Source organism: Vipera ursinii (genome assembly GCF_947247035.1).
Source record: "Vipera ursinii genome assembly, chromosome: 9".
Taxonomy (NCBI): domain Eukaryota; kingdom Metazoa; phylum Chordata; class Lepidosauria; order Squamata; family Viperidae; genus Vipera; species Vipera ursinii.
The window spans coordinates 17,313,223-17,333,881 of record NC_139523.1 but is presented as its reverse complement, the minus strand read 5'-3'; the positions used below and the strand labels follow the sequence as shown (position 1 = coordinate 17,333,881).

Here is a 20,659-nt window from a genome sequence, read left to right as displayed (position 1 = left end):
GTCACAGAAGGAAGAGCTGCTACTAAGGGTTAGGGCTAGGATTACATAAAGTGGGTCTTGAGCCCATTTCAAGAAATTAACTTGAGAAAAGTCTCAGACAGGCCTTTTCCTCATTCATACAAACATAAAGCCTTAGACAGAACAACATTCAGAATTGCAAGATTTTGTTCTTATAGCTGTTCCCACAAAAATAGTCCCAACCTATAGGGCATTGGTTTCTTAGTCTGGTCTAGTTTATACAGCTGACAGCCACTCTCCTCAGTCCGGCCTATCTCACCGAATTATCCTGGAGATAAAAAAAACCCAATATGGATGCCACCTTGAATGCTCATTGAAAGAACACAAGGTATAAATGCACATGTTGATTCCAGTGGGGTATAACTGTTAATGTGTTGCACTAGCACAGGTAGTCCTCAACTTACGATCACAACTGAGCCCCAAATTTCTTTTGCTAAGTGAGACAGTTCAATGAGTTTTGCCCTATTCTACAACCTTTCTTGCCACAGTTGTTAAGTGAATCACCGCAGTTTTTAAGTGAATAACACAATTGTTAAATGAATCAGACTTTTTCACTGATTCTGCTTGTCAGAAGGTCACAAAAGGTGATCGATCACATGATCCCGGGACATTCCAATTGTCATAAATATGAATCGGTTGCCAAGCATCTGAATTTGACCATGGGGATGCGCCAACAGTCATAAGTGTGAACAACAGTCTTAAGTCACTTTGTTGCTGTTGTATAACTTTGAAAGGTCACTTAAATGGACTGTTGTAAATCAAGGACTAGCTCTACTGGGGAGACGTACTGTCACAGCTGTAAGTCAGTTTTTTTAGTGCCATTATAATCTCCAAACAGGGATCCAACTATTTAAAGTGGGATTATTTGCAATAAAACAAATTTTAAAAAATGTGTCTGGTGAGAGTTGGGTAATTTAAAAAAAGCGAAAGTCTAGAAAAACAATACAAGCAGTCCAAAAGACTCCCACTTGAATGCAACTGAAGTTAATTTACGGGCTGTTGTGTAAGGTGTGTTCAGTAAATCAGTAGTTGCAAAAGAATCTAGGAATCTGGCCGTGTGCTTGAACCTGGACTTTGGAACTTTTTTTCCTACTCAATGCTCAAGACAATTAACAATTTCTTTATAAATAAGTTAGATAGACAAGAATCGTGACCCTATAACTAAAAGACTCACAACTGTGAGACATCCTTCTCAGACTGAAACTAGCCTACATTTATTTTCCTTCGTAGATTCTGTTCATTTGTTTATTTCCCTATGTCTTCCCCACCTTGAATTCTGGTACTGGTTTTGACCTCATATTGGTTTCCCAGCACATCTAATTGTTTTGCTAAAAAATGTCATAATGGGTTTTATGGATTTTTGAAAACATTTTGACGTTTGGACTATCAACTGAAAAGGTGGAATAGAAAAAGGAACAAGCTAAACTTAACATGGGTTGGAGGGTGAGATTTTTAGCCTTCTTTTCTGTTCGAAAACAATCCCCCCCCCAAAAAAAGTTCCCTTTGTTCTTTATACAAAGAAATATTCATTCCCATTTCTCCAAGACAAATAAGTTTGGACCCCATTGATCCCCTCTTCATTGGACACAATGAATCTGGATAGAGTACACTGCTAAATTATCACAGTTTGTTTTGATCCAAAAATACACATTTATTTTAAATGCAATGTGAAATACACACTGAAACCATGGAAACAGCACACTGAATATAAAGTAGAGGCATCCCTACACACCATCGCTTGGCTATTCTGAATCTCAGATATCTTCTTAGGAAAATGCTGGTCTGCTAAGAGTTAATAATAAATAAATAAAAAGCATCTTCAAAACCCTTTGACTGAATTCATCTTGAAGTGCCTGATAATGCTGGATTTGAGCAATGTCTTGAGGGGGGGGGACCTTAAAACACCCAAGGTTCAACAAAGAGAACACAGGAGGTGGTCATTGGTGAGAGACGCCCTGATCAAAGGAGTTACTTTCCAGCTGAGTGATCTGGAAATCCACAGCTCTGCAAGAAAATGAAACATAAATGCATACCACTTTTAGGGCCAGAGGGCACCAGAGCAACATAAAACATGAAATCAGAGTTAACAGTGGGAAACAATAGACCAATAGATCTTGAATGGAGCCACAGTTGAAAAGCATGGAGCAATGCAACTCCACACTCAAGAGAACAATGAACATTCCCACTCTGTGTTCTAGAGAGAAACCAACAAAGCTTAAGCAAGAGATGCATATACATTAGACAAATTTACATGTTGCACATACTTTGCAAAATTTGTTCTGCTTTTCCAGAGCAAGCAAGATATCAAACTTTACTGAACATTTTAAAAATAAGCTGGCACAACTCTGAATTTTTAAATACTGTACCCTGGGACTCAGCACATGCTTTCCATTTTATACAGCAGCCCTAGGAATTTGAATCTTAAACAGCACTAACCAAAAAAGCCCCAGTCAGATGATCAAGTTGAATTCTACACTTCTACACCTTCCCATCTATACCCAGAAAAATAGAGAGGAATGGATAATGATCACTGTGTGTTGCAATATCAGAAGATCTGATCAAACTCAGCAGAGGCAGATTCAATTTACTGACTAAATAGTTGAAGCACCTCTGAAGAAGCCACCATCCCAATTAGGGGGCCTCCAAGCATTTGGTGGCTACTTACCGAAGTTGGTTGCGCAGTGATTCCCTCTGACCTCTCAGGACTTGTAACAGAGGGTCATCTTCAAATTCCAGGCCATCTGAGTCTACAAAAAAAGAAAAATAGCATCTCTTTTATTTCAAGCCACTTTTGTTAAATTCCACCACTAACCTAAATAAAGACTGTCCCCATTAAGGCCAAGCCACATTTCTATTCCTAGGACTCCATTGATTCCTTTAAGCCCAGTTTCTAAGGAACCTTTTTTTCCACCCCCTCACAAATACAGAACTCTTCAACTGCTCCAGCCATCATCTTGACTTCCTTCTCCTCCTCCTCCCTTCTGCTGTCCAGATCTCACAAACCTTCCTGTATCTTAATTGAACTTGACCGGTGCCTTTGGCTCTGCTCTCATCTGTGCTGGATAGCAAAGGAATGACACATGCTGAAAGGGTTCCTATTAAAATAACCATGTAGCAGCATCCAGCCGCTACGATTGGAGCGTTTAACTGCCTCCTATTTGGATCAAGGCTATGCCAACTAGTAATGCAGTCAGATGTAGAGCAAGGAAGTAAAATAAAACTTACATGCTGCAGCTATACCGCGTGACACAGTTTGTTTGTATCATGCCTCTCTTATGTATTCTTAATCCCAACTCCAACTAGATCCTTATTTCTTTCCAAGCGTGATTAAGTTGTGGAGTTCAAATTAAATTCACCCTTTGCCCAAGTGAAGTACTGCAGAGGGGAATCACATTCCAGCCCCGTGCCCAGGGACAGCCAACAAAGGAATCAGAATCTTGACCCACATAAGCTTAATGGAAAAACTCCCCAAATGAGAAGAATAGCGTTGCACTTAGAAATGCACAATAAAAAACAGTGTAAACCCCCTTCTCAGAATTTTGCTGCTGTGATGAAGATCTCCATGATATTCAAGCACCTGTCCTGTCCCAAGGATTCTACCTTCAGCCTGTTCCAGTAGCTGAGCAGCCATATTCAGCAGTTGGGGATGGGAGGGAGTGACAACATTCTTTGGAATAGCCTCCTCTGGACCCAAAGTCCTTGAGCATCTCTTTGGTTTGTCCCGAGGAAGAGCTGGAGATTCAGGTGGGGAGAATAGCCTTTCAGCAACCACCTGGACAAGACAGAAAAAAGAAAGCCCATTCAAACTGTTCTCAGTTTGACCTTAGTAGGAAAGTAGACGTCAAAGAGGATAAAGCTGACCTCTTATGACTCCTGTGTCTTCCTTTCAAAGCTAAACAACAGTATTTCAGTGGGATCAGGCCAAGAAACAAGCTAGACCAGTCCAGTGCGTGTGTCATACACTGGCTAATCTAATGAATTTAAGGCCCCAAGACTGGATGAGAGGGGCAATAATTCCTTTCCTTGAAACATAATCTCAAATTATTGTTCTCAAGAGAAAATCAAATGACCTGGGATCTTTACAATTCAGTATTATTCAGTTGGCAATCCTGATGACTCCAGGACAACACGGCTACTTTAAAAACATATAGGCAGCGCATCATGAAGGACTGCACATTCCAAAGTATCCTTTGAATCCGAAGCACTGCAGTTCTATTTAGGAGGGGATGCCTACTAAACGGAACCCTGGGTGGCGCAGTGTTTAGAATGCAGTACTGCAGGCAAACTCTGCCCACTGCCAGGAGTTCGATCCTGACTGGCTCAAGGTTGACTCAGCCTTCTATCTTTCTGAAATCAGTAAAATGAGGACCCAGATTGTTGGGAGCAATAGGACGACATTGTAAACCTCACATTGTAAAGCACTCTGAAGCAGTACACTAAGTGCTATTGCTATTGCTAATGCCACCGAATTATTCTGTGATAACAATCAGGCAGATTGATGGATTAGGCCTTGTACCTCCGATAGTACATGTTGAACTGCATGCTTTGTGGGGCTGCGTGTTGTGGAGTCTGAAATTGGTTTTGCTTGTCTCTGCTTCACTCTGCATACCCCTGGTTTTCTGCTGAGTTCCAGGTGCATTCCCTGATCAGATGGAGCTGTCTGTTGAACATGACATGAAGTTGTCTGACTCAAAGACTCATTGGCTTTTGCAGGTCTTGATGGAGAGGTTTCTAGGTAATCAGGGACATAATCTTTTTGTGGGGTTGGATCCTTCACAATTGGCTTATCGCTGCATTCAGGGCCTCCAGTTATCACTATCCCACTATTGGGGGAAATGGTTTCAATATGCTGCCCAGAAGTGACTCCACGCTTCGGCACGCCTGCACAGGAGCAAGGATGGCACCGACTCTGGATATATTTAATATCTAGGTGGGGCTCGGGAATTGACAAAACGTTTTGGTCTTTGCCCCTCCGAGGAGTTGGTTCAGTTGACTGCAGAACTTCTCTTTCCATCTGCAAGGAGGAATAAACATATTTAAGAGCATTTCTGGCCTTCTGTTCCTAGCATGAAATGAAGAAATGCCTATTGGCAGAGTAAACCAAGAATTCCTTCATCAGCACAGCTGTTGTCTCCTATGTTACATTGATGCTGAGTTTTACTACACAAGAAGGTTAAATACTACGGTGATATGTCTTCTTTGTTTTCATACAGGTCATTTTACCAATGTATGCATTATTTGAAATACTCATTGTAAACATCTGATTAATTCTGAACCAAAATCAGATATCTTGTATGGCTCTTTTGCCATGAAGTTACACACAATGAAAGAAAACAGTCCATAAGTTATCAGGAGCCCCAGCGCTATGTTCTTTCCCTTAATGGGGCATTCTGTATTTGCCCTGTTAATTTTCTCGACATACAACATAGGGCTAAATTCTGCTGCTGACTTTCAGATAAAACATGACTTAAGCTGTTTTGCTAAAACATTAATGAAAATGAAATGTTCCCAGCTGGAGAGTATATGTGGTGGTGGACACACGTGTGTGGTTTGCAGAAATAGGCGTTTTATGAAGATGTTTCTTTTGCAAATGCTTACATAGCAAGCGATTCAAAATCATTCACTCAGTTCAATGGAATGAAATGGCCACCGGAAAGAAAGCATCTCTTCACTGCATCATCTCAGTTCCAAATCTACACATATTCCACTAACTGATTTCAAATCTTTACTTTTCCAGAGGTGCAGGTCGATTGGAAGCATGGATTCCTCCAAACATCAGAGGGCATTGCAGCAACGGCTTTGCTTGCTTCCTCCATCTTCCGCCGCAGGCGCCACTGGAATAGGATGTCATCCTCTGGTTTTAAACAATGGGTTATAGAACTTGGAGTGATATGATAAGGAATAATTAAGCTCTCTGGAAAACAAAAAAGACATTGTTGTGAATTGGAAGTCATCGCTGCAAAAGAGCTATATGAGTTGTTCATGAATGTCTCATACAATTGTAGAATTAAAAGGGGCCAGTAGGTTCATCTAGTCCTGTAGTGGCGAACCTATGGCACGCGTGCTACGGGTGGCACGGAGAGCCCTCTCTGTGGGCAGGCACGCCATCGCCCCAGTCCTAGGCCTCCAGCTGGGTTTTATAAAACCTTTTCACTTTAGGCCTCCGCCGCCATGTGCAAAAAACAAAAAAAGTTTCAATCAATTTCAACTTCTCGCGGGGAAAAAAAAAGATGTCACAAAGTTGGAATTGATGGATTGAACTTTTCAGTCCCACCCAGTCTGCCGTTACCACCGCAGCCACGCCCACCCAATGGGCCACGCCCACCCGGCACCCGACAATACACAAGTGGGTATTGGGTTGCAGTTTGGGCACTCGGTCTCTAAAAGGTTCGCCATCACTGATCTAGTCTAACCCTCTACAAAGTTCAGGGAAACCAAGCAAGAGAAATGGCTGTCCACCTCTTCATAAGGACTTCCAGAGATGATGAATACACAGCCTCTATAGGTTGACTGTCCCATTATTGTACAGATCTTACCATTGGGAATTTTCCCTTATATTTTAGCAACATCGTGGTAACTGAAACTTGTGTCCCTTTATTTCCACTCCTAGTTTCTGTAGACATGGAATATGATTCTTGATCATCTTCCCTGCAGCTTGTCTTTGTGCACCTGAATGTGGCTATTATACCTCCCCTTTGGATTGAACATGCCAAGTTCCTTCAACCTATCTTTAGCAGATATGTCATTAATTCGCTTCCCTCTTGTGAACTCTGCCTAACCTGGCAACATCTCCCAAAAGGTGGACCCGGAATCAGATACAACTCCAGCTGCACTCTCACTAAGGCCAAGCAGAAAGGAATAACTATTCGGAGATCTCAAATATCAAGCGTTTCTAACGCAGCCCAGAAACGCAATACCTCTGTTTCGTGTTCAACTTATCAATGACCACATTCAAATCCTTCTTAGATTAAAGGTTTCCAGGCCCTGAATCCCCCATCTTTTATCTGCATCCTGCTCTTTTTCCTCTGTAACGGATTAATTTTCGTAAATAAATGTGAATCAATTTACCATCTTTGCTGACTGATCATGGGTTCTTCCATTCCCCTTCCACTCCCAGTAACCATTTCTTTTACTGAGACCAAACTTATAAATAAATCTGCGGGGGGAAAATCATTCTAGATCACATGTCTCGCCCTCCCTACCTTTGACTTGGTGTGCTGCAGAGTGTTGTAGAGCATGTTGAGGCACGTCTGTGGCGCTATTTGGGTTGGTGGATGTGGTAGTAGAATCAAGCCCTTCAGAGCTGACAGGCCTGAAACTCAGTGGTGAGATGCTATAAGCAAAAGACAGATTGAGAAAAGCATCTTGTTAGAAAAGAAGTGTATATATATATATATATATATATATATATATATATATATATATATATATATATTGGGGGGGTGAGGAATATCAGTTGGCTGAGACAACCAAGCAGAGGCACAGAACTGGAAAATGGCATTGGTCTATTGCAGTGATGGGGAACCTTTTAGAGACCGACTGCCCAAACTGCAACCCCAAACCCACGTATTTATCGCTGGGTGCCAGGTGGGCGTGGCCTACTGGGTGGGTGTGGCTGTGGTGGGCATGGAAGATTGGGTGGGTGTGGCCAAGTTGGGTGTGGTCACCTCAATATCGCTCGTGGGGAGGGAGACCTGTGGGGGGCGGCTGGTTAAAGAGGGACAGTTGCCACTTCTAAAACATGGCGCGGGTGCCCATAGGGAGGGCTCTGAGTGCCGCCTCTGGCACCCGTGCCATAGGCTCACCACCACTGGTCTACTGGGTGATGGACAAATATAAGTCAGGCCAATACCTTCTGCTTAAGACTCTAGCTGCTCTTTCCTGCAGGCTCACTGTCTCAGTGTCAAGTGCAGAAGCAGCTTGCATTTCTCCCTGCAAAGAGCATATGAAGAAAGCGTAAAGAGGGAGAACTCTGTGGGGGAAAGCACGCCAACATCCTGCCAAATAGAGGAGAGTGGCATTTTCAATACCTCTGCAAATGCACACCAATGCAAAACGTGTAACTTATTAGGGGAAAATTATGGAGAAGTCAATGCAATGCAACGTGACCCTGGCAAGTAACTCTCTTGTAGGCAGAAGGAAAAAAAAAGAAATAAGGTCCTCAGTAACAGAAGACTCCTGAGGTGTCTGCCGCTCATTTTAGATGAACATTTTTAAAGCAAGATTTCCCTCCTCTGGAAATTCAGAATTTCTGAAAGTTCTTAAGTCCTTGATAAAAAGACAAGGAAGTAACTGGGGGAACCAACCCAAGAAATCTACTAACTGAGAAACACTGTAACATATCTTACATTTTTCTCTACCTAGAGCAGAGCAATTACTCCAAGTATGTATTTGACAAAGCCTATGCAGCCACATTTCATTAGATGCCCTTCCTATGTATCTACTGCAATTCTATTCTGACCTCCCTTTAAAAAGTTCAGGTCCACATAGATGGACACGTTCTACTTTATTCTCAGTCTGAAGGAGGCAAGGCTCAGAAGCCACCTCGACTCAAGATTATTCACGTAGCTTGAGCTTTATGACTGATAAGGATTGATGCTCAGGGCCAAAAATACTGCTTTCCCAACTCTCTGGGCCCAAGATTACCCATGAGCTGGAAAATAGAAAAGAAAGAAGCCAGCAGAGTTGTGTTACTGTCTGCCTCTTGAATAGAAAGAATCCTTGTCTAGGAGAATATCTTGTTACTCACTGAGGCAGTTTGAGTCAGGATGGGACCAAAAAGAGATGACCTCACTTCACTTTGGCTGTTATCTGCAAAGAGACATCTCCATTAAAAGTGAAGGACTCATACAGAACAATCATCTTTCCAAAGGAATAACTTTTCAAAATATTTTACATGCAAAAAGAAAAAAACAAACCACAGGATGTTTCAATGGGTTAGGAAGTCCTTTACGTTTGCATTGGATGTGCATCCATGAAGCGGCAGAGTTCCCTCTGAACCACAGTATCACCTACGTGCCTTTCCAGCAGGTCCACAAATACTCTACGAACAGACCAACTGCAGGAAATACTAGGGATGGACAGAACATTATCCAAGTCTTTGCTATGCTCAGGATCCTTTCACTATTGCTTTTTGAAAAAAGCTTATACCACATGCCCAATAGTTGCAAAGTGGATGAAGACAATGCATCTTCATCTCTTGACAAGACTGTTCACTATACACACTTGCTAAGAATTGCTAACAATACTTCATGTCTCCCGACCAGGAACTGGCAAGTAGAGGTTGCCCAAGGATAACATGCCCCTGTGTGCCTATAGCCATATCTACAAACTTCCAAATGAAAAGTTCTTCCCATCTGTTGCCACCATCCCTGTGCCTAAGGCAGCTTTATTTCCACAAGAGAACTCAGATTTTGCCTTTTGCCTTGATCTGACGAAAGCTCTGTATCTACCAGAGCTATATTCACATATCATGCTAAGTCCCAATGTGGTTGTTTATTTTGGCATAGCAAAGCGTAAAAACTCAGCCACTGCACCAAATAAAACATGGTAAGAGAACCGATGACCCAGCACAATGCATGAACCTAGGGACAGATCTTTATTCTTCAATTGGCCTTAAGTACCCGAAGATAGCGATGCTTCCTTCTTAGAGTTTTCTCCATCTGGGAGAAACGAGTGGCTAAGCCACCAGAAATCAGCTGAACCTCCACTTGATGCCAAGCGCTCTTTACGATCGGTGGGCTTCCCGTAGCGAAACCGCTCAATATACCTGCCAAAGGAAAGGAAAGTAGTTTGATCAGAAGGCAATCGTCATCGTGAACCTGAAACCAGGACTCTAAGGGGAAAGGGTCGATAGAGAAGCAACCGAGGCCATCGTTAAATGTTCGTCTACAAAGCCTAGTCCTCAGCTTCATCTGCCATTTCAACGGTGACTCTTATAACTGGACTCACTTGGCAACAATGGATTCGTTGTCTGAGGCAGAATCTAGGAGCTTTGGTGCCTCCAGGGTCTTGGCCTCTGATGACAGCTGTGCTGGAAGATCCTTTTTTCCTTCTGGAGTGAGGGAGGAAGAGCTACGTTCAGTTGAGGGCCAAGACTCATTGAAGGGGCTTGTGGAGTTTGACTCGGGGGGCTTTCCCTCATGGGAGCTGGAGTCAGGCAGTAAATGAGGGTATGAAGTGCTCAATGGTTCCGGCTCCTCAGGAAAGACAGAGCAATTCCTAGGCTGCAAACGAGATGGGCTCAGGACCTAAGAAGTTAAAAAAAATAAAGAAGACATGATTCCCCCTTGGCACAGAGATCCATCAGAGATCCAGACTTCAGAGATCATAACTTCCTTCCATGAGACTTCAGACATCACAGATTCCTGTAGATGAAATCTTTAGAAAGGTCAACCATAGTCTTATGCTTTAAGGCATCTGCTTTATCCTTACACTTCTGAAAAGAAGGCTAGATGACTGGCTCAAGAACTTTGCAGCCGAGTTGACTTCAGCCTGTTCTCTCTAATGATTTGGCTATACCCATCGGCTCTTTGAATGTCTAACTCCTGCAGGAAGATGGCTAATCTGTTTCAGCCTTCAGATCAAAGGGAGAAAAGTCTGCATTCCTAATAGCTAGATTTCCAATTCTTAACATTCAATTCCACAAGGACAGATCACCAAAAGGAACAGTCTGCTTTCAGTTTGCTTTCCTTAGAGACCACATGGCATGACTTTATCCACTTCTCACCGTCTGTTGCTTCTTCTGCCTGAATGGCTGGGCCTGGGAGGGATGATAATGGCTTCGGGAACTGGATGCCTCCAAAAAGGGGCTCCCAAGAGTGGAGAATACAGCTAGACTGTGAGTAAACAAGAGATGTCCATTAGACAAGTGTCTACATAATACCATTAACCACAACCATGGGGTGGGGGGGGCGGGAGGGGGGAGAAAGAGGAAACCTAACTTTGTGGAATCTAGGAGAAAAAAGAACGGTGTGGACATGATAATATGGACCTTTTGGTGAGATTGAATTACACATTGCTCAGACAGAAATGGTAGAACAGTGGGTGCACAAGACAAACAAAATTTACAGGGTCCACAGTGTTAAAAACACACACATCTAGAAAACCAGAACAACAGAAGGATGTCTCTAAAGTTTTCTTCCTAGGATATGTAATTAAATACACAGGGTTTATATATTGCTGTTAAGGTTTCTAAGAGCATTCAAATTTTCCTTTTTAATCCCTAACTTTTGTTTGTTTCTCAGTTAACGGGAAAGACACTTAGCTTCTCCCAAGGAGACCAGACAATATTGCCAAAAATAAATGTGTCAATGGCAGCGATCACGTCATAGAGTGCCACTCAGTGACAATCTCTGGGAAAGCTGAATAAGTGGATCCAACCGCATCCGTGCCCTGCTTTTCATAGGGTTCTGACAGGATTAGATGGATGGTGGGTTAACTCCAGCATATCTATAGCTGTAGCTGTACTTTACACAGCTCAGGGGAAATGAGGCTGCCAGAATAAAGTGACACAATTCAGAGTTGTTCCTGTCCTCAATGCATTGAACAACATGGCATACAAAGAAAGCTTTAGAAATGTCTTTTCCTTGCCTTTTCCAAAATAGATATTTTTAACAGCAAGAACCTACAAAATTACATTCTTCTGATATACCCAGAGTTCCATTACTTCAATCTGTGTAGGGTAGCTGGATTTACAGAGAAGGCCATATTATAGTATCAATCTTATTTCTTAGATGCAGCCAACTGAACTCATTAAATTTATTCTATTCATCTTTTGCTACAGTATTCCAAGACAAGAAGTAGGTAGCCACTCTTGTACCTGGAATCCATTGTTTTCCACCAGGTTATTTGCAGAGTGCTGGTTTAAACCATGCTGGAAATATATTTGCCTCTCTCCTCATGAAAATGTTGTCAAGTTTTCCAAAGCGTATTCTACGAGCAAACAAACAGAAGAGGATCCAGTAAATAATAAATACTTAAGGCATCATACAATTTAATTCTTCTGCCTAGCTTTGGCTTTTGTAGATTTTCAATTTCTCTTTAGTTAGGTTTTGGTAATGATGAAAAAGAAGATGCTTAATGCAAAGATGCAGGCTCTTTTGTTCTGCTAAGGACCATTAACTACAGAGGAAATTACACTTTTTTAAAAAAAATCTTTCTTTGAGGATGCCAATGATGGCATCGCACTGCTGGTTCGTCCTGCACTTTTACAAGTGTCCCTCTATGGGAACAAGGCTGACCCAAGTCTAGCAGTCTCTCCTACAGGATTCTTACCATTGTTATAAGGCGGGGGAAAGACAAGGGTTACCCACTACAAAGTTTCTACTTTCAGTGCTCTCTCCAAACCATCATTTTAGCCCCAAGAGTTTCTGCTCAACAATGAATGTTATAAAAAAATGCTCATCAGGTCCAACCCCATAATTTAAAGAATACATATGAACAGATTAAAAGCTAACCTGAATAAATTGTAAAGCACAGATGAATTCATATATCAAAGGAAGCCTCAACGTGGCTGATTAATTTATGGTTTAGCATTATATGTGAATCTGGCTGTGAGCACTTATTCATCAAACTCTGTTTAAAACACAAAACTTACAATAGTTGAAATCAGTAAAAGAAAGTCCCAAGACACAAGTCCTTTGATCATTAGAAATGGGGTACAGTGGGGGTGGGAGATTTAACTAAACAGAAACATTCCGTGTATAGCTAATAATCCTTACAAAGCCTACCTTTAAATTAGGCCAGCACAAATATCCCAAGGCTACAAACTTGCTAAGCAGCAAATGATGTAGCATCCTTGTTCAAATTAAGGACATTTGATAGGCTTGCCCCATGAGAAGCTTCCTAGGAATCTCAACAATGCCATCCTGAATCACAATACGTATAGTTGTGTCTCCTTTGTCTTGCTGCTTACCAATTTGACTATTAGGTCATGACTAAATTCTATTGGAGGGACGCGGTGGCTCAGTGCGTTAGGACGCTGAGCTTGTCGATCAGATGGTCGGCATTTTGGCGGGTCGAATCCCGAGTGCCACGTAACAGAGTCAGCGCCTGTTACTCGTCCCAGCTTCTGCCAACCTAGCAGTTCGAAAGCACGTAAAAATGCAAGTAGAAAAATAGGGACCACTACGGTGGGAAGCTAACAGCGTTCCGTGCGCCTTTGGCATCTAGTCATGCCGGCCACATGACCACGGAGACGTCCTCGGACAAGCGCTGACTCTTCGGCTTTGAAACGGAGATGAGCACCGGCCCCTAGAGTTGGAAACGACTAGCACCCATGTGCGGGGGAACCTTTACCTTTACCTAAATTCTATTGAATTGTTTGTTAATTACTGTGCCATGATGCTACTGCTAAGCTTGTAAGCCGCTCTGAGTCTTCAGAGAAGGGCGGGATATAAATGGAATTAAAATAAAAATAAATAAAATTTGTATGCCTTGATGAAAGCAGTTAATAAAATATTATTTGTCATCCACAGCCTGTAGTATAGGTGGCTGTAACTGGAATAAATAGAAAGATAAACCGAAAATCAGCCCTAGAGCCTGGCCCACAGAACCACTGAGAATCGGACACAATTGAACAGAGACCAGCATCAGGGGGTAAAATATATAAGCCATGTTGGAGATATTTTGCTTTCAAACTCCCCCAGCCTTGCAAAATGTTTAATACCCACTCCATAGATACCCACTCCAGAGTGCTATGGAGCTGCACATTCAGCATGCAGGTCAACCACAGATGTCCAGAGACTGATCCACATTCGGAGGAATTTCCTGGTTAGCTCAACCCATACTTGAAATCCAATGCAATTCCAAAACTATTGGAATCCCAGCTTGTTTCCATCAGCTGTGTTGCCACTCAAACAGTCTTTCCAGATTGTAACTTTCCTGGGCTTCCAAGCAAGGAATTCTTTGCAGCCACCTCTTGGACAGTTGGGAAGGAAATTTCCATGGTGCTATGTCACACACACCCCATATGCAGTTGCCAAGGCAACAGGTTTTTTTGTCCTTCCCCCCCCCATCTCCCGTGAAAGCACCTCATTCACTGACCCTACTATAGCCCGGCACAGCGAACAGCATGATGCAACAAACAGCCCAGAATCTTTTGCTCTGGAGAAAAACTGTATGAGTCCTAGTGATCAAAGGTGGCGTAGTTCCTAGTCTAGCATCCCAATGTGATTTTCTTAAAACAGCTCCCATGCTGGTTCTAGAGACTGAAAGACAGCAGCTTTTGGACGAGTAATGCAAGTGCTTTCCTCCTAATATGGCTGAACAAGCATGAGATGAGAGCGGTCTAGAATCAGGAGAGGAAATACAGTATTCCCCACAAGGCTCAGTGGAATAGGTTCTTCTGCTTATTGCAGAAATGAAATCATATTGCAAGAATTCGGATAGTGGCATACCAGTAGCTAACTGTAGTTCCCAATTACTCATACTCCACACCAACAGCTTCTACGGTCTCAGCATGGAAGAGGGGAATTCCCTAATGAAGCAAGAAGCCACCAGCAGAACCCAGCTCTTTCCTACCAAAACTTTTATGCACCAATTTTTCCAAGACGACTTGCCACAGCAGTTGACACTTATTGATTACCAAGTTGTTTCTTGCATCTGGCACAGCGGTTCTGTCTACAGCAGCCTGTGATCCTAAGGGTGGGTAGAGTTTGCCCTCAGTTTTGCCCTCATGCTGGGGCCATTCTTGGATCCTTTGGATTGATTTGTACCTCTGAAGCACATCCTGCCTCACACCGTGTCTTGGAGGAAAGGGTAAAAGGGCAGCCCAGCAAATGCCTTTGTTCTCTACTTTCTCTCTGCATATTTAGCAGAAGAGAAGCAAGCTTTAAGCTACTTAAATCAAAGAGAATAAAGCTGGAAGGGACCTTGGAGGTCTTCTAGTCCAACCCCCTGCTCAAGCAGGAGAACCTATACCATTCTTGACAAGTGGCTGTCCAGTCTCTTCTTAAAAACCTCCAGCGATGAAGCACCCACAACTTCTGATGGCAAGCTGTTCCACTGGTTAATTGTCCTCACTGTTAGGAAATTTCTCCTTATTCCTTGTTAGATAAAGGCATTGCCCCTTTTCTCCCAACTCAGAGGACAACAGAACACAAATCCTTCTAAGTTCCAGAATATCGTCTCCTAAAATGCTATGTAGAAATGCAATAGGATTTTCAATACGTTCTCAGTACAATTTTTTAAAAATGTGCCAGACGTGTAAATTCAGCAAGTTTAACATCCATGCGGATGGCAGAAATTACACAATCCCCAAGCTACAAACTCCTCCGAGATCACTCTACAAGATACACACATTTTCTTGAATCGTTTCTCCTGTTTAGTACTGGTTCTTGCCACCAGCACTGTCTGGATCAAATACTGATGAATGAACCAGGCACAAGGGCATCTGCACAGTGCACATCAAAGCTGGAGAATAAAAGCAAGCACAATATTAAAACACAGCATGAACGCAGGAATTCCCATGGGCTTTTCAGCGTGAAAAATGCAGAGCCGATAAGTATGACACGTTCTTCGAAAAACAGGCCGCTGACCTGCCCCTTCAACTCTAGAAGCTTGAATCAGAAAACCAATCATTTGCACAGGCAATACTGGCATTGCCAGTATTGTCTCAGGCTTGATGAGCAAAGGATGGCAGTTCCTTCCCAAACCTATCACTCATCTTGTATTCCTTGAGAGCTGCCTATTATTTTCACCCAACCACCAGAACTATAGGAAAACATGGACCTTGTCATGTGTTGCTAAAGAGTTTGGACCGCCTCGGTGTTTTTATGCTGGGTTTCAAAGTGGTGTCTTTAGGCTGGCAGGTTTAAAGAATTCCTCTGTCGCTTGGCACTCAAAGCAGACTGGCTTTGCATTTTAATATGGTGGCACAAAGAAGAAAAACCCTTCCATCCAGATGGGACTTAAAGTAATAGCTTGTGGTTTCTTTCATGGCACCTGCTCAGGCTAGAACAAGCCTTCTCTTGACACGGTCATCTGTTTTTTGTTTGGTTTTTTTTGGCTTCTCCTTTTTGGAGCCAGAAATTCGAATTATCGGCATTTACAGAAAAAGAGGAAAAAAAATCCTTTGGTCTGATTTTTCTTGTGTGATCATTCTAGACAAGCGCTTATAAACACAGCAGTACCTCACACACTATTTAAGCCCATAGCCAAATTCAATACTTCATTGGGTGAAATCTAATCTAATCTAGACCAATCTTTTCCTTAATCCTATTTCACCATAGTGATTATTAGATATAGGAAATCTTCCAGGTTAACTATCCTACTGTCACTTTATGCAAGACCTATATAATATCCAACTTCATCAGGCAATTACTTTTTGTGTTCATTTGTCACGGTTACATTAATTGTTTGCAGAGTTAGGGAAGATATACCTCCATAGCTGTATTATGAGCTGCATTATGAGTATTTAAGTGTTTTAGCCCTTATGTATAAGCACAATTTATGATCACCTCAACAGTAAAACGAATTAAGTTAAAAAATGGGGGAAAGAGGAACAATTATTTTTATAAACATACAAGTATAAAGTCAGTTGCAAAAAAAAATAGTTAAATCAGGATTTAAAAATTTCCTTGACAATTAAATGTAACACTGAATCTGCTTGCATTTTTCAATTTTATAGACCAAGTTAATGAATCAAGGAGATAATGCTAGGCTGCTTTCTTCCACTTGAAAGCCAAATGATTACTTGGGATGCTTCAAAGACACGCAAGTTGGATTTCCATTTCAATAAACCCAAGAGTTGTTTACAATAGTCCCAACATATTCATCCTAGTAAATTAGCATTAATGATGCAGCAGATACAAAAGCATTTATATAGGACATCATATAAAATCTAAATCCACTAGGCTCATTTAAAGCTGCTGTATTGATGAGAGAAAGAGGTATTTGTGTATTCCCAGAAATGATGAGAAGGATTGACAAGGGGGCGGGGGAGGGAGGCTTAGCTCAGTCATGTAAGGTCTCAAAAGTATATTTGTAAGTTAAATGGCCTGAAAAGAAACACTTCCAATTTACCAGTGCAATATGACTACAGTACTTCCAAGAAGGCTTCAATTAGCAATTTGTACTAAGAACAGAAATATAGCCTCTGAATCTCCACTTCATCAATTTGACCTTTTAAAAGGCCAAATGTCCAGAAAGGTTCAGAATTCTTACTTAATGTCCATATGAGAGCTATTTGAATGCAAAAATGGACTACTGTTGCAAAAAGATAAACTTGAAGACAGTTGTCCTATACAGGCTCCTGGGAATATAAACAACTCTGTAATTAGTGCAACAAGATTTCAGAGTATCTGCGAGGGGAGGAAGGCAAAGGGCAAGACATCACATACTGCATGATATTTCAGCCATGATGGGAATGATGCAAATTAATATAATTTATATTATGCATGTAACATCAGCATACCTTCCACTGAACGCCCTGTTCAGAGATCATCTCTAGTCCAAACTAAACTCAAACTGCAACCTGCACTGCTTGTGTGTATAAATATTTCTTACATACAGAAAAGCTAGCAACCATTAGCAAAGGGAACAGAACTAGATTCTTTTGTCACATAACTTAACCTGGGATGTTATGAGGATAAAATTTAAAAAAAAATCACCCAATGAAATATTTTTAATCACTGCATCTCCATGTTATTTATGATTTCTGGATAACTGGGAAAGCTACAAAAAGCTGGACAATTATATTATGCTCAGACGTGTACATGATCTAAACCTACCAAAACAAATGCTACTAAAAAAATAAGTTAGGAATCCCTGAAAGAAATCATCTTGTTGCAAAATTAATCTATATAGTTCAGAGTCCCTGCTATGAGGAATTCAAAACTTAAAATACAAGAGAACTTTATATGGACATTGTTAAAAGTAATGTCCAGAGTTACCCCGGGGTAAGATGGGTGGCCAATAAATTTTACAATTAAAATAAATTCAACATACCACCATTATGCTAATATTGACCAGTTTTAAAATTCAGAGCAAGTTAAAAAATACTAAACATGCCATAATTTTAAATTCTTCTAATCTTTAAATTCTTCAGGCCAGCAACGGGCTTAATCAAGATTTTGTAATTTCCCTAGACAGACAGGTTTTAGAGTTGGGGTTAGCAAGTCCCAATTTGAGACAACATTGATCAAAAACCCACAAACCCAGTGCTTGGCTTATTTTTATAGCAACTTTATCTACAAAGATTACAGATGAATGTTTTCATCATATTAAAACAAATCAAAATACTTATGTCTACAGTTGAAACTTTTACAAGAAGCACAAGAAAGCTGGACTTCACAGACATGTTCATGCAGGCCACGGGTCTTCAAACGTGGCCCTTTTATGACTTGTGGATTTCAATTCCCAGAATTTCTCAGCCAGCATGCCTGGCTGAGGAATTTGGGGAGTTGAAGTCCACAAGTCATAAAAGGGCCAAGTTTGAAGACCCCTGATATAGGCTTTGTGGCAAAAAGATGGAAGCTATTGCTGTCTCCGTTATGTTTTCCCTACCTCTCCATTTACAGCACTAGTATTCCTTGAAGGTTTCTCATCCAAGTACTAGGCAGCTCCAACCCTACTTAGCTTTCAAATATTGTCATTGGCTGCGATACAAAAACCAGTAAATCATTCAAGGTATGAAGGAAAGAATTAAGAGGCAAAAAAGAGGTTATATATTAGAGCTGAAGAATAAAGCAGGAACAAGAATCATCAGCTGGAAAGCCAAACAGGTATTTCCAAAAAAAGAGTGCAAGTAAAGCAACTACCTAAATCTGTCTGCTGACAGCTGGCTGCAATTACTCATGCTTCACCTGCCTAGTGAGCAGTCTCAGTGAGGAACATTGTTCTGCTCACTTCTGTAGGCATTTAAGATCTGGGACTTGTGACTCCTTCATCTGACTGCTCCAGCTGAATAGGAGATGCCTGTGGTTGATCAGCCTCAATTGAATCCTGGCTTACTGATCCTGAGGCTAACAGTTCTGAATCACAGTCAGCTGGAACAACAAACTCAAAGATCAGAGGCAGATTCTGAATGCATATTTCCTGTCCAACCAAGTCCTGAAGCAAGGCTCAGTTCCCTTTAATGGGATTTATTCTCTGGATAAACCTAACCAAATGTAACCTTAAGGAGGCAGGATTATATTGACGATACTTTTATCCCACCTTTTTTATATGTAATTCAAGATAGCGAACATACCTACAATCCACTTTGGTCTAGTGCAGGCACGTCCAAGGTGCAGCCCACAGGTAGCATGTGGCCCTGGATAGCTAGTAATGCATCCCCACAAGTTAATTTAAAAAAAAAATAGAATAAGAGTTGGAAGTGACCTTGGAGGTCTTCCAGTGCAACCCCTGCTCCCCACAAGTTAATTTAAAAAAAAAATAGAATAAGAGTTGGAAGTGACCTTGGAGGTCTTCCAGTGCAACCCCTGCTCAAGCAGGAAACTTTATTAAAAAAATAAAGGAAGTGTGTTATTTATACTAACTATAAATACAGTATATATTCTATATGCAGCCCAAGACAATTCCTCTTCATTCAATGCAGTCCAGGCAAGCAAACAGGTTGGACAATTATGGTCTAGTGGTCAAGGCCTCAGGCTAGGAACCCGGAGTCTTGAGTTTGAGTCCCACCTTAGGTAGGGCAGTTGATTCTTTCAACCCAACTCCCCTAACAAAGTTGTTGTTGTGTGTGGTGGTGGTGGTGGGGGAAGTAGGAGGATGAAGAAGCATCAGCCATGCTCTTGGCCTTGAGTGGTTTAAAGGCAGGATAAAAACAAAGACTCCTGCCTCCCATTTTTTTCCCACAACAATGGTCGTATTCCCATGACTTTCCTTAACTTGGGGCCTTCCCGAGCGGGACGGCAGTTCCCATCATTCCCAGGCAACGTCACTCATGCCTGCGCTGGATGGGGAGGATAGGAAGTGTCGTCCTTCCTGCCCAGGGAAGGACGACAGACTCGGTGCAATAATACCGCCGCCGACCCTTCTCGCCCCACACCCGAATCCCCACCCCCACCCCCCACCCCACGAAGTTCTTCCCGCTCACCACAGGATAAACTTACCGCCTTTACGGTCGCTTAGCAACAGAAGAAGAGGCGGTCCCTTGCACGCACAGGATGTCGGGTAAACAGCGCCTCCCTTTCCTCCCCCCGGCCACGACAGAGCAGGTTCCAGGACTACAGTTCCCAGAAAGCATTGCGTGCCGTGCGCCGCCTCAAAGGAAGGAGGCCTCTCCCGGCGTACGAACTACAAATCCCGCCATGCTGTGGGCCGGCCTTTTTAAAGCTTTGCGTTTACTAACTAAGGAAATACGAGAGTAGATCAGAGCAATTAAAGGGAATAAGATAGACGCACAAAACCACATGTTTTCAACAGGGCTAAGGAGTCCTGCAAAACTACACGGGTATTCCAGATCCAACCTGTGCATCTTCCTCGGGTATTTTATTTTTTTAAAGGTGACAGGGAATGAAGTTCAAACGCTACAAAATGTAAGAGACTGCAAGTGACCGTTGGTCATATTTCTTTGCAAACCTACTATGAATTAGAGCAGGGGTCTTCAAACTTGGCCCTTTTATGACTTGTGGACTTCAACTCCCAGAATTCCTCAGCCAGGCACGCCTGGCTGAGGAATTCTGGGAGTTGAAGT

General features: G+C 42.1%; 1 protein-coding gene across 1 annotated transcript; it reads right to left on the bottom strand.

Moving 5' to 3' along the window:
- Positions 1 to 1,650: 1,650 nt before the first annotated feature.
- Positions 1,651 to 12,054, bottom strand: PROSER3 (proline and serine rich 3). The gene is made up of 12 exons (XM_083370174.1): positions 11,840 to 12,054; positions 10,748 to 10,856; positions 9,970 to 10,268; positions 9,642 to 9,787; positions 8,768 to 8,829; positions 7,871 to 7,950; positions 7,221 to 7,351; positions 5,748 to 5,932; positions 4,535 to 5,032; positions 3,619 to 3,790; positions 2,684 to 2,765; positions 1,651 to 2,022 (listed from the first exon to the last, which is right to left on the bottom strand). Exons 1-12 carry the CDS (start codon positions 11,848 to 11,850, stop codon positions 1,956 to 1,958), a joined length of 1,842 nt encoding a protein of 613 aa, XP_083226300.1. The 5' UTR covers positions 11,851 to 12,054; the 3' UTR covers positions 1,651 to 1,955.
- Between the last annotated feature and the right edge of the window lie 8,605 nt (positions 12,055 to 20,659).

Bases quoted from the DNA above. Each gene is read 5' to 3' on its own strand.
- PROSER3 (XM_083370174.1), bottom strand. The intron at 10,269-10,747 runs GTGAGAAGTGGA...TTAACTTCTTAG, and splicing joins GGCAGAAGAAGCAACAGACG to GTCCTGAGCCCATCTCGTTT. The intron at 2,023-2,683 runs GTAAGTAGCCAC...ATTTTCTTGCAG, and splicing joins TCACTGCGCAACCAACTTCG to AGCTGTGGATTTCCAGATCA.